Source organism: Pogoniulus pusillus, chromosome 18 (assembly GCF_015220805.1).
Source record: "Pogoniulus pusillus isolate bPogPus1 chromosome 18, bPogPus1.pri, whole genome shotgun sequence".
NCBI classification, from domain to species: domain Eukaryota; kingdom Metazoa; phylum Chordata; class Aves; order Piciformes; family Lybiidae; genus Pogoniulus; species Pogoniulus pusillus.
The window spans coordinates 4,573,446-4,587,060 of record NC_087281.1 but is presented as its reverse complement, the minus strand read 5'-3'; the positions used below and the strand labels follow the sequence as shown (position 1 = coordinate 4,587,060).

The following is a 13,615-nucleotide window of genomic DNA, read 5'->3' as shown; positions in this document are numbered from 1 at the left end:
ATGATACTCTCCGCTGTGCTGTCTGTGTGCACTAGTTCAGTGATAAAAAGGACAAAAACTGCAGCATTTGCTTTGAACACAGAAGCTAAAGCATAAACATCACATTTGGGGTTAAAATATTAACTACATATTAACCATGTCATAGATCTTTTAAAATAATGTGGCAGCTGACAGATCTGAAGTTGCCTTTTAAACACTGGTAAACAGTAACAAAATCTTGCTATGTTTATGCATTCAAACTAAAAAAAGTGAAGAGCAAGTCTGACATTGTTTAATTTTACTTTGTAGATAGCAAGGACTTCAGAAAGCATTCAGCAGAAGCAGGTCAAGGATGCTAAAACTCAAACCAAGGAATCAGGAAATAATGATGTCACTCCTGAAAATGTCTTTAAAACCCCATTAGGGGTGGATGTCACCATGGAAGAACATGATTATTGTACAACTAGCAAAAGTAACAGGAAACCTGAAGTGGATCCTGAGAATTCTGTGAAAGATAATAGCGTTCAGCAGGAAGCTGTGGGCTCAAAGTCTCCTGATTTGTGTGTCTCCAGTGACACAGGCAGTCACCCCAGTTTTGGTGTTCCTAAAACTACAGCTGATGTCCTGAGTGACCAGTCCTCACGTTCCCAAGGACATGCCAGCAGCAGCGTACAACATACCAGTTCTGTATTTCCGTTTAACACCTCTGAGTATCGTTTTGAATGCATCTGTGGGGAGCTTGGATTGGCTGACTATAAAGCTCGTGTGCAGTGCCTGAAATGTTACTTATGGCAGCATGCAGAATGTGTAAACTACAAGGAGGAAAACCTGAAGATCAAGCCCTTCTACTGTCCCCATTGCCTCGTGGCAATGAAACCAGTTCCTACAGGAGCAACTCTGATAATTTCTCCAAGTTCTATTTGTCATCAGTGGGTAGATGAAATCAACAGACATGTAAGATCATCCTCTCTTCGAGTGCTGGTAAGGTTATATGGCTTCGTATTCTGGAATGAGCTGCCCAGGGAGGTGGTGGAGTCACCAACCTTGGATGTGCTTAAAGGTCATTTGAATGTGGTGCTTGGGGATGTGGTTTAGGATGCTCCTTATAGAGTAGGTTTATTAGTTGGATTTGGTGACCCTGAGGACTTTTTCCAACCTGAACATTGCTGTGATTCTGTGTGAAGTTCTCCAGACATCCCTTCTAACCCCTAACATCTCTCTTGAATTGAGGAGCCCAGAATTGGACACAGCACTCAAGGGGTGGCCTAACCAGCGCTGAGTACAGGGCAAGAATAACTTCCCTTGTTCTACTGGCCACACTGTTCCTGATCCAGACCAGGATGCCATTGGCTCTCTTGGCCACCTGGGCACACTGCTGGCTCATCTTCAGCTACTCTCTACCAGTACCCCCAGCTCCCTCTATGCCTGGCTGCTCTCAGCCACTCTGTCCTCAACCTGTAGCACTGCTTGGGGCTGTTGTGGCCAAAGTGTAGAACCCTGCATTTGGCCTTGATCAATCTCATCCCATTGGTCTCTGTCCACCCATCCAGCCTGTCAGTGTCCCTCTGCAGGGCTCTCCTACCCTCCAGCAGATCCACAGCTGCTCCTAGCTTGGTGTCATCTGCAAACTTACTGATGCTGGACTCAATCTCCTGTTCCAAATCATCAGTATATTGCATTTCTTACCTCTGTTACTCATATGGATTTCCTACTCTACTATTGCTACTATATGAATACAGGTTTTGCAGGTTATTTCCTAGTATACTTTTACAACTGTTCTGCATATGCACACATGAGGCTGTACTGGTATTTTTGTGGTGTCTCTTACTAGCATTCTTTCCTATTGTGCTTGGAATTCAAATCCATGTAGGTGTATCAGGGTGTGAAGAAGCATGGCTTTCTGCAGCCACACATGTTGGCAGAGCAGGATGTGGTCATTACCACATACGATGTCCTCCGCACCGAGCTGAACTACGTAGATATACCCCACAGTAACAGCAAGGACGGACGGCGTTTCAGGAACCAGAAGAGGTACATGGCCATCCCAAGCCCCTTGGTAGCAGTGGAATGGTGGAGGATCTGCCTTGATGAAGCACAGATGGTTGAGTGCACTACTGCAAAGGTATGACATTCCCAGTCATGCATTATTTAGCTTGAAGAGGTTTTAGCAATCTTGTTGTAAATAATATAGTAGGCTCCCTGCTCCCTCTCTTAATGTTAAGGACAGTGATTTGTTCCTTAGAAGGGAATTTTCTGATGGAGGTATTTACTATTTTGACAGACTGTGAAGTATATCCAGCTCAAAAAATACTTAACATAGTTGACACCAACAGTCTAAAGAACTGGGTCACCATGTTGTATATGGTGTTTCATAGTTTCTAACAAGACAGTAGTCTGTTCAGAGGCATAGATATGTCCTTTGGGTCTAGAAGCTAAAACAGTCATCAACCTGCCTGTAGACTCTAGGGCTCTAGTCTGCAGAGGAAGATTATTTTAATTAGTATTTATCCAGATTTTTTTTTCCCAAGACAAAAGTGCTACTTACATAATGACTTCTAGGCTTTTAATACCTTACATACAATTTTCTATTGCTAAGCACTTGCCTTTTGTGAACCCTTAATGCAGTTGATTAGCTGGAAGTGGATGTGGCTCTTACCAGCTTTCAGTTACCTTCAGAATGCTCACTAACTTCTTACAGATTTTTAGAATATATTGTATCAGTGCTGCTTATAGAGTCAGTCAGGGTTGGAAGGCACCACAAGGATCAGCCAGTTCCAAACCCCCTGCCATGGGAAGGGACGCCCTACCCTAGAGCAGCCTCAGCCAGCCTGCCCTTAAACACCTCCAGCCATGGGGCCTCAACCACCTCCCTGGGCAACTCATGCCAGGATCTCACCACTCTCATGCTCAACAACAACTCCTCATGGCCAGTCTGAATCTCTCCACCTCCAGCTTTGCTCCATTCCCCCCAGTCCTGTCACTCCCTGAGAGACTAAAAAGTCTCTCCCCAGCATTTTTGAAGGCCCCCTTCAGATCCTGAAAGGCCACAAGACGGTCGCCTGGGAGCCTCCTGTTCTCCAGACTGCACAGCCCCAACTCTTTCAGTCTGTTCTCATAGCAGAGCTGCTGCAGCCCTCTGAGCATCCTCATGGCCCTTCTCTGGACACACTCCAGCATCTCCACATCCTTCTTGTAGTGGGGGCTCCAGAACTGGATGCAGTACTTCAGGTGGGGTCTCAGCAGTGCCCTGCTTGCCACACTTCTCCTTGTGCAGCCCAGGCCCTGGTTGGCTTTCTGGGCTGCAAGTGCACACTGCTGACTCATTTTGAGCTTCTTGTCCACCAGCACTCTCAAGTCCCTCTCCTCAGGGCTGCTCTTCAGCCACTCACTGCCAGCCTGGATTTGTGCTTGTGATTGCCTTGACCCAGTTGCAGGACCTTGCACTTGGTTGACTAATAGATTGGATAATCTTACAAATTGAAAAGGGTGTTCAGAATTGGTAGAAGTAGGGTCCTTGTGTTTTCAGACTGTGTTTCACCCTGTCTTTGTTTTTCCTTTCCTACCATTGATTCTGTCTCCACTTGTTAGGCTGCTGAAATGGCACTCCGTTTAAGTGGAATCAATCGCTGGTGTGTCAGCGGCACTCCTGTGCAACGAGGATTAGAAGGTGAGGTTTTAGAGGGTGTTGGTTCTTTTTCTGTAGCATTGCTGTAGTTTTTCTTTGATAGTCAGGTAGTGGTTTGAAATAGTTAAAATATCTGACTATGTGAGCTGTAAACTTCAACTGTGTAGTTAAGCCATCAATGAATTTATCAGTGTAAAAGTCACAGAACTGAAATCTTATCTCCTCTAGTTAGATTAAACACTTTAGGAAGTAGAGAAGCTCTATGCCCAAAGATTGACTCCAAGTCTGCTCTTCAGTTTTCACTTAGTTGAGTGAAAATATTGACCCTTCTCTACTGCATCTAAAGATGGTCTATTCTGGCTACAGCATCCATCTAATTGTCAAATACAGCAATCAAAGCTGTGTTTGCTTTGTGCATAGCCCTGTGTGGATTACTGTGGGTATCAACTGCCATGATTATAAATTCTAAAAATGCTACTAAAGCTTACCAAACTCATGTTAACTCCTTACATAAGTACTTAAGGAATTGAGATGCATGGCGTAGGGAGCTGTATGTTAGCAGGTGTCACTTATCTTGTCTTTTCTTTGAAGTGCTCAGGTTCTGTAGGCAGGTTTGAGACAAAGGCAAAAAGAAAAGGAACTGACTTCTTTTCTCTCCCTACATTCTTTAATTGATTTAGAATTGTGTGCTACACATTGAAGCAATAAGTTTGAAAGTGGATTAATCTGTGTGTTTGTGTGTATTTGTGAAGTTTGCTCAAATAACAAATTATTATTCAGTATTGTAGATTAATTCATTATGTAATTACAGGATATTAGAGGTTGGAAGGGACCCAAGGAAATCGTTGAGTCCAACCCCCCTGCCAGAGCAGGACCACACAATCTAGCACAGATCACAGAAGAACGCATTCAGACAGGCCTTGAAAGTCTCCAAAGAAGGAGACTCCACAACCTCTCTGGGAAGCCTGTTCCAGTGCTCTGGGACCCTTACAGTAAAGAAATTCCCCCTTGTGTTGAGGTGGAACCTCCTGTGCTGCAACTTACACCCATTGGTCCTTGTCCTATCCCAGGGAGCAGTGAGCAGAGCCTGTCCCCCACCTCCTGACTCCCAGCCCTCCGATGTTTATAGACATTGATTAAATCCCCTCTCAGTCTTCTCTTCTCTGTACTAAGCAGCCCCAGGTCCCTCAGCCTCTCCTCATCAGGCAGCCCTCTAGTCCCCTGATCATCTTCATAGCACTCTGCTGGACCCTTTCTCCAGCAGATCCCTGACCCTCTTAAACTGGGGAGTCCAAAACTGAAGGCAGTATTCAAGATGAGGTCTTACTAGGGTAGAGTAGAGGGGAAGGAGAACCTCCCTTGATCTGCTGGACACACTCTTCCTGATACACCCCAAGATCCCATTGACCTTCTTGGCCACAAGGGCACATTGCTGTGCCATGACTCACCTGTTACCCACCAGGACCCCCAGGTCCCTCTCCACAGGGCTGCTCTCCAGCAGATTACCTTCCAGCCTGTACTGGTGCAGTTTATTATTCCTCCCCAGGTGCAGGACTCTGCTCTTGTCCTTGTTGAACCTCATTTGGTTTCTCTCTGCCCAGCTCTCAGTCTGTCCAGGTCTTACTGAATGCCTGCAACTGTCTCAAGCAAGCCTCCCATTTTGGTGTCATCAGCAAACTTGCTGAGCAGACACTCTGTCCCCTCAGCAAGTCTGCTGATTAAATTTATAAATACACATACTGGTTGTGAGAATACACAGTTAATAAAGTAAGCACTACAGAAGAAAGTGATTGATTTGACCAGCATGATTAATTTGTTCAAGTTTTGGTGTGAGAATGTTGGTTTAATACAAATCTGGAATGTTGTATTGTCCATAATACCTGCTGGCCAAACAGGCTGTAGTGAGAAAAACTGCTTATCAATCTGAGTATGTGCTGATGTAAGAAAGTGGCATAGAACCTCTGGGTAAACAATTGCTTGCTGCATAGAAATGATTCCTAGGATTTTTCTTACTTTGACCTGTATTTGGAGAACATCTTAGGGCTTTCAGCTGAATACTCAAGTTACCATGAAGAATGGAATAGCAGAATAAAGAATGTAGCCACTAAATCTTGAAGAACTGGCCATAAGATTTTGCCATGTGTTTCTGTTTCTACATTGTCCACATGCAGTATTTAAATGTGGTTCTGTATTTCTCCAGTAAGATCTGATGCAAGCTGGAAGCAAATAGATCCTTAAAATTCAACCCCCAAAAGAATGGGTTTCTGAATTGGGTGGAATTAGCAATCTCTAGTCTTTCAATTAGCAAGAAAACAACAAAAATGTGTTCTGTTAAGTTCTTCTGCTGTAGTAGAATGTGAAGGTCTTCTGAATTACAGCACCTTTAAGGCTAGTGGGCAACAGGTAGTTGGTACACAGCAGGCTGTGAGATACTGATATTGAGCAATACTGTGTTACAAAACCTGGCAAACCCAGGTAAGCATGTGCAGTCATGTGGGTTTTGCCTCTCACCTTCTGCTCTGAGTAGGTTTAAATTAATCCCCCATGATAAGCTTGCAGTGAGTGTCTCATAAGTATTCTTCCCCTGTTCACAACACTGGTCAGGCCACACCTTGAGTGCTGTGTCTAGTTCTGGGCTCCTCAATTTAAGAGAGATGTTGAGATACTGGAACATGTTCAGAAGAGGGTGACAAAGCTGATGAGGGGCCGGGAGCACAGCCCTGTGAGGAGAGGCTGAGGGAGCTGGGGGTGTGCAGCCTGGAGAAGAAGATGCTCAGGGCTGACCTCATTGCTGTCTACAACTACTTGAAGGGAGGTTGTAACCAGGTGGGGTTAGTCTCTTCTGTCAGGCAAGCAGCAACAGAGCAAGGGACGCAGTCTGAAGTTATGCCAGGGGAAGTATGGGCTGGATGTTAGAAAGTTCTTGCCAGAGAGAGCAACTGGCATTGGAATGGGCTCCCCAGGGAGGTGGTGGAGTCACCGTCCCTGGAAGTGTTGAAGCAAAGCCTGGCTGAGGCACTTAGTGCCATGGTCTGGTTGATTGGACAGGGCTGGGTGCTAGTTTGGACTGGATGCTCTTGGAGGTCTCTTCCAACCTGGTTTATTCTGTGATTCTACAGACATTGTACTGATCAACTTTTTTGTCTTTACAGATCTCTATGGATTAGTCCTTTTTCTTGGAGTTGATCCTTACTGGGTCAAACATTGGTGGGACCAGCTTTTATATCAACCTTACTGTAGGAAAAATCCTCATCCTCTCTACAGTCTAATTGCCAAGATAATGTGGAGATCAGCCAAGAAGGATGTGCTTGACCAAGTAAATAAAAGGTTTGGGTTTTAAAATCCCTGAACAGCATTTATCGATAGATTTATTTGCAAATTATTCTCTCTTTTTTTTAATTGCAGATTCAGATCCCCCCTCAGACAGAAAATGTACACTGGCTTCACTTTTCTCCTGTGGAGAGACACTTCTATCATCGCCAGCATGAAGTGTGCTGCCAAGATGCGTTGGCAAAACTCAGGAAGATTTCAGACTGGACTCTTAAGCTTAGTAGCCTGGATAGAAGGACTGTGACTTCTATTCTGTACCCTTTGCTGCGGCTGAGGCAGGCCTGCTGTCATCCACAGGCTGTTCGAGGAGAGTTCTTGCCATTACAGAAAAGGTGAATTTCTGGCACTTTCTAAATGGCTTGCTTTATTCAAAGCAAAACTCCAACTGTTCCTAACAATGCAAGGTCTTGTACAGTTGTCCTGGAGGCAGGGTTGCCCAGGGAGGTGATTGAGGCCCCATCCCTGGAGGTGTTTAAGGCCAGGCTGGATAAGGCTCTGGCCAGCCTGCTCTAGGGTAGGGTGTCCCTGCTCGTGACAGGGCGATTGGAGCTGGGTGATCCTTGTGGTGCCTTCCAACCCTGACTGATTCTATGAGTCTATTCTAACAGAGAGCACATGGAAGAGCGTGCAATTTCCATTCCAGACTCAACACTTTCTGTGTTGGTTTTCTTAAACTGCAGGCAGGGAAGAACTTAAATTTTTAACACTACCAGTTCCCTGGTGCTGTGCATCCATTCTATTCAGTCTGTTTCTCTCCTTTTATGAAGTTTTTTATCCTACTCTTTCCCCTTTCTTATTTCCTAAGCATCTGTAACTGATTTTGCGCCTACTTGAGCAGGAACCAATGGCAGGCGCTGTGCTGCAGCGGCTTTCTAAGTCTGCTGGTGTGAAAGCAAGGGCTCAAACAGGGAAGAAATCAATATTCTCAATGGCCCATACAAGGTTATTTGCATTAAAATGGCCCAGTGGAATACCAATGAAACATGTAAACGGAGCTGAGTGTGCTGGGGACAGCTTAGTACTGAGTTGGTTGTCATGGAATAGTTGCAGAGTAGCTATGGTAGCTTCTGGCATCTGTGTTTGGTCCTATGCAGGAGAGTAATGAAGAAATTCAGTGCTAGGAACTTTTATGAATAAGAGTAATTTACTGAAGCAAAGTTGATGCTGGAGCATATGGTCAAGAGAAATTGACCTGAAGCAAGGATAAGTTTGAACCATGTTCTGTGTTAGATTATTTCCCTCCCCCCAACACCCTGTGTAGTGAAGGCAGTAAAGGAGAACATCTACTCAGGAAAAATATGGCCCTATCAGGGAGTTTCTTAGGCTCTTCTAGTTAGACTTGTTAAATCTCCTCTGGTTTTGGTCTAAATTGGTAGTCTCAGGCTATGTCTCAAATTGAATGCTTTATGTGTACAGACTTTGCTTTTATATTGTTGTTTGGTGTTTGTTTTTTTTTCCTTAACTGCTAAAAGTTTTGAAAATGAAAGGCAAGTAGTAATAGTAGAAGTATCAGTGTGAGCAGCAGGTACTCTATGTATTTGGCAGTTCTTTGCAGAGTTCAGCTGATTGTAAATAATGATTGTATTCATTTAAAGCCTGCTCTAGTATGCACTGTATACTCAAGGAACAGTTTATGCAAATGGGACTGTTGCAAGGAGGATAAAATAAAGGGCCTGGTCAAGGATACCCTACCAGCATCCCTTGGGCTTAGACTGCTCAGAAGTTATTTCACCTCTAGTCTATAGCATTAAATATGAGATAGTAAATGCTTTTCCTGAAGGTGAGTAAGGCTCAGGAACAGAGTTTCAGGAAGAGGATAGGTCTGGTTTCACAACTAGTCATAGAAGCAGCCTCTAATCGGGTATTGTAGACTGTTGTTGCAGCTCTTGCCTGGATTCTTCACCCTTTGGCCTTACTCCAAGCTATCTTTCATGCTTTTTTCTGTCTTCTTTCTCATCTTGCTTCTTCCTCTTAACCTCTCAATTTTATTTTTCTATTAAGCTGATTTTCTTCTGACTAAATTCCTTTCATGAATTACAGATGTAGAGAACTAAGTCTAAAATGGTACTTGCTAATCTTTACTGTTCTAAATTCACACATTTTCATCCTTACCTTGACAGCTCATGCATTTTCAACGTTTAAACTGGTAGCAAAGGGGAGAAATGTTAATTTTAACAGCTTGTATCAAAACGAGGTCTATTTTTGCCTGTTTCCAGTTCACCACTGTAACAGACAGAACAAAATATTTTGCTCTGTGAAAGATTCTTTTACTTCATTTTCCTCTTGCTTTGTATTTCTTTTTACTTTTAGAAGATGTTAACCACTTGACATACTTGAGCCAGGGTAAAGCTCTAGCTGGGAGGAATCCTGCCTGGAGTGTATTTAGCAACTAAATAAATCTCAGTGAAACTTTTGCACAGTATGTTGGATGTACATAACAACCTTCTGCATTGCTCAGCAGAACAGTTTTAGTTCTCTAGTACGTGGTTTTGCTTCTAATCTGAGCCATTTGATCACCATTTCAGCACCATGACCATGGAGGAACTGTTAACCTCTCTGCAGAAAAAATGTCGAACTGAGTGTGAGGAAGCTCACAGACAGTTGGTGTGTGCTCTTAATGGCTTAGCTGGTATCCATATCATTAAAGGTAAGACTTGATGGCTGTAGCATTGCCTTTACTTCTTTTTGGTAGGGCAATTAGGATTTAGATGACACCATATAAAACTTGATTTTTTTCAATTCAAGGGAAAATCTGTAGTTGAAGTCCTAGATACAACAGAGGTTTGTAACAAAAAGCATTCATTCTGGGTGAGGGAGGAAAATAATTGGTGTAGTTTAATGTGTCTTTGATGTGTATCAGAGTATTTCTGGCTATTTTGGTTTGTATTCTTTCTTCATTCTACCATCTATTTTGCCATCGGAATGGGCTGCCCAGGGAGGTGGTGGAGTTGTTGTCCCTGGAGGTGTTCAAGAAAAGCCTGGATGAGACACTTAGTGCTGTGGTCTGGTTGATTGGCTAGGGTTAGGTGCTAGGTTGGACTGGATGATCTCAGAGGTCTCTTCCAACCTGATTGATTCTGTGATTCTACTAGGAGGATAAAATAAGTCATTTTTATGTAACTGTACTTAAACCTGGTTTTGCTTTACCAGTTCTACCTTCTGGGCTTCATTTGAGGCCCTTGCTGTGCAAACTGCTGTTTTGAGTGGAATCCTTGTGCTGCTGCCTGCTATACAGTTCTGTCAGTGTAGTTTTTGTCTCATTTAGGAGGGGAGAAAGCTTTAAATGGCAAATAAAAATAATGATTTTAGTCTTGAATGTCCCACTTAAAACAAAATAATAAATGAAAGCTGCTTGACTTTTTCCAGCTCATATTGAAGTCTTTTGCCAAAGCAGAGAAAAAGCAAACTGGCAGTTCTGTTGTTACTTGCCTGTAGAAAGACTAGTCTGTAGTTAGTATGAAATACATTGTTCTCACTGACAGATGGAGCTCTAGTTTTTTGTACAATCAACCAGGTTGGAAGAAAGCTCCAAGATCATCTAGACCAACTTGTCACTCAGCCCTATCCAATCAACTAGACCATGACACTAAGTGCTTAAAAAGGTTTCTGTACAGATTAAATACTTATAAAATACACTACCATAAAATTATGTCTGGCCTTTCTTGAAAAGCAAATTGGTGAAAATTGCATCTGATGAGGAAAAAACCACTCACATTTGAGGCAGAGTTCTGGTCAATAATTCCAGCTTCCCTAGCCTTACTGTTGCACTCACTCTCTATTATCAGCAAGGAGGAAGCACACTTTATGTATGTACTAACAGTAACTGAATGGGTTTATAATTGAGGTCTTACAGGTATTATTGTTACCAGTGGGTGTGCTGGTTTGAGGCTAATTGAAGTATTTTACTGAGAGTAATTAAATCCTTAGCTGTGAGAAAGAAGAAAAGAAAACAACAGTAGCCTTTATCAGCCATTCTTTTGATAAGTAACACAACTGGTCAAAATACAGATAAGACACTGACTGCTCACTCACTGCTCAGCTCTCACTGCTGGCTATGCCTTTTTTCTGATGATCTGGTCTCTGTGGCTGTCTCTGCCTTAACTCTCTAATCCACTTAACCCCTTTTTCCTCTAACCTCCTTGTCATCTTTTTGACATCTCACTTCAGATCTCCAGTTTTATCACATGAGATAGGCATGAGTTGATCTGGTTATTTCTGAAGGGAGGGAAAGAGGGAGCAGGGAGGGAGTTGGGTTGGGAGCCCTCCTGGGGATCTTGATTGTTTCTGAGTCATTGCTTTTCTGTATTACTTTTAACTTGTATGTAACTGTATATATTTGTGTATATCTGCTTGTATATTGTGCTAAGCTGTAAATATAGCTTCATTCTTCAGTTTCCAGCTAACTGAGTCTAGTCTGGGTGATTTTCTTAAGTGTGTGGGGGGACAGGTAACTCCAAACCATCACAGTGAGGAAAAAAGAGTAATAATCACATTTACTTGTTTGTACTGCTTATCCTGCTTTCCACTGTCCTTTTGGTTCCTGAGGTCAATGGTTTCATGCCAGTGGTGTTAGTGCTATCAGTGGTTGTATACCACCTGGAGTTCTTCCTCAGGAGGAAGAAGGTGTTTGTGGTGATGGTCTCTTCTTTCCCACTCAAGGATCCATTTAGGGTCATTTTTATGTTTGTTGGCACACTGTCACAGTTTTTCTTCATTTGTTTGCACTCCATGTTAACACCAAATTTAGTGGACATGATGCCTTTTACAAGTGTAACATACTATTTCTTTGTTCTCTTTGTTGCCCCTAAAGCCAGTTTTGTCCAGCTGTAGGTCTGCATTTCTGTGGGTGAGTCGTTTGTGGCCATGACTTCCTTATTCACTGCCAAGCCTGTGCACCATTCTTTAGCATCCCATGGCTGTACTGTACACCACATCCTATAGCTTTACTTTTCCAGGCCTCTACTATTGTTACTGGGCTTGTATTTCTCTACATCATTGTGTTTAGTTGTAAATATCTCCTCCTACATGGAATAACTGCTTGTTACAGCTATCTACAGAAAACTCTGTTTGTAATACACAGGGATAAACAAAAGTTAAAAAAAAAAAAGTAAAACAATTATTCATACACATTTAATGAATTAAATTGTTGTTACAGCGAATCCAAGTAAAAGGTCCAGGCAGGTCAAGAAGAATGCAAAGGAGATCACAGTATTACCAAGGTTGGAAGAGACCTCATAGATCATCAAGTCCAACCCTTTACCACAGAGCTCAAGGCTAGACCATGGCACCAAGTGCCACATCCAATCCTGCCTTGAACAGCTCCAGGGACGGCGACTCCACCACCTCCCCGGGCAGCCCATTCCAGTGTCCAATGACTCTCTCAGTGAAGAACTTTCTCCTCACCTCCAGCCTAAATTTCCCCTGGTGCAGCCTGAGGCTGTGTCCTCTTGTTCTGGTGCTGGCCACCTGAGAGAAGAGAGCAACCTCCCCCTGGCCACAACCACCCCTCAGGTAGTTGTAGACAGCAATAAGGTCTGCCCTGAGTCTCCTCTTCTCCAGGCTAACCAATCCCAGCTCCCTCAGCCTCTCCTCGTAGGGCTGTGCTCAAGGCCTCTCCCCAGCCTCGTTGCCCTTCTCTGGGCATGCTCAAGCATCTCAATGTCCCTTTTAAACTGGGGGGCCCAGAACTGAACACAGTACTCAAGGTGTGGTCTAACCAGTGCAGAGTACAGGGGCAGAATGACCTCCCTGCTCCTGCTGGCCACACCATTCCTGATGCAGGCCAGGATGCCACTGGCTCTCTTGGCCACCTGGGCACTCTGCTGGCTCATGTTCAGGTGGGTATCAATCAACACTCCAAGATCCCTCTCTGTTTGGCTGCTCTCCAGCCACTCCGACCCCAGCCTGTATCTCTGCATGGGGTTGTTGTGGCCAAAGTGCAACACCCTGCACTTGGACTTAGTGAATGTGACATGCCTCAAGCTTGAGGCCTTGAAGTTCCAGCACATAGCTTTTGGCCTGTTGCTAGTAATAGTGAGACTACATTGTAGGACTACAACTGGCAACTGTTTTAGTGCAAGAAGTAGTGAATCTTGTTGAAATAGGGTTGCTATAATTCCAGATATGTAAGAAGATTGTTTTACTCTGTTATCTGTCTTTATACATTTCATGCCCATGTCTTCTCCATGTTTTAAGAGTGAGTAAATTTTTGTCAGTTGGGGAAAGAGATTTTATTATTTTTTTTGCTGCTTTTCCATCTGCAATTTCACTTTTAAATCATTCATTGATTTTCATTTCTACAGTCTATTTTCTGAGAAGTGGTTGTGATATTAGCAGCTTACTTCAGTATTTATGCTCTGTGCATGTATTTAGTCATGCCTGCTTTTCTGAAGTATGACACAGCTTTCACTGTCTTCACTGAAAGAACAAGAAACAAATTTGCGGTGCAAATTTAGTAATGCATCACTGCAGTGAATTGTAGGTTGTTGGGGTTGTTTAACTTAAGCATCTGTGAGTACATCTTTTAAGATCAAGAAGCCTACAGAGTAACAGGTTTGCAGTGCAGCTCTAGTAATGCGTCACTGCAGTGAACTGGAGATTGTTTGAGGGTTTTAGAGTAATTTGGGACTGTTTGGGCTTAATCATCTCTGAATACATCTTTTAGGATCAAGAAGCCTACAG

At 43.4% G+C, this 13,615-nt stretch overlaps 1 protein-coding gene across 2 annotated transcripts in view; it reads left to right on the top strand.

Annotated features, from left to right (window-relative positions):
- SHPRH (SNF2 histone linker PHD RING helicase) overlaps positions 1–13,615 on the top strand; it is a 73,987-nt gene that overhangs the window by 22,543 nt on the left and 37,829 nt on the right. For both annotated transcript variants that reach the window (XM_064158264.1, XM_064158265.1), the window contains exons 9-14: positions 289–960; positions 1,850–2,101; positions 3,568–3,646; positions 6,757–6,920; positions 7,010–7,266; positions 9,460–9,581. In XM_064158264.1, coding sequence (XP_064014334.1) covers positions 289–960; positions 1,850–2,101; positions 3,568–3,646; positions 6,757–6,920; positions 7,010–7,266; positions 9,460–9,581 — 1,546 coding nt within the window. The remainder of the gene's footprint in view (positions 1–288; positions 961–1,849; positions 2,102–3,567; positions 3,647–6,756; positions 6,921–7,009; positions 7,267–9,459; positions 9,582–13,615) is intronic.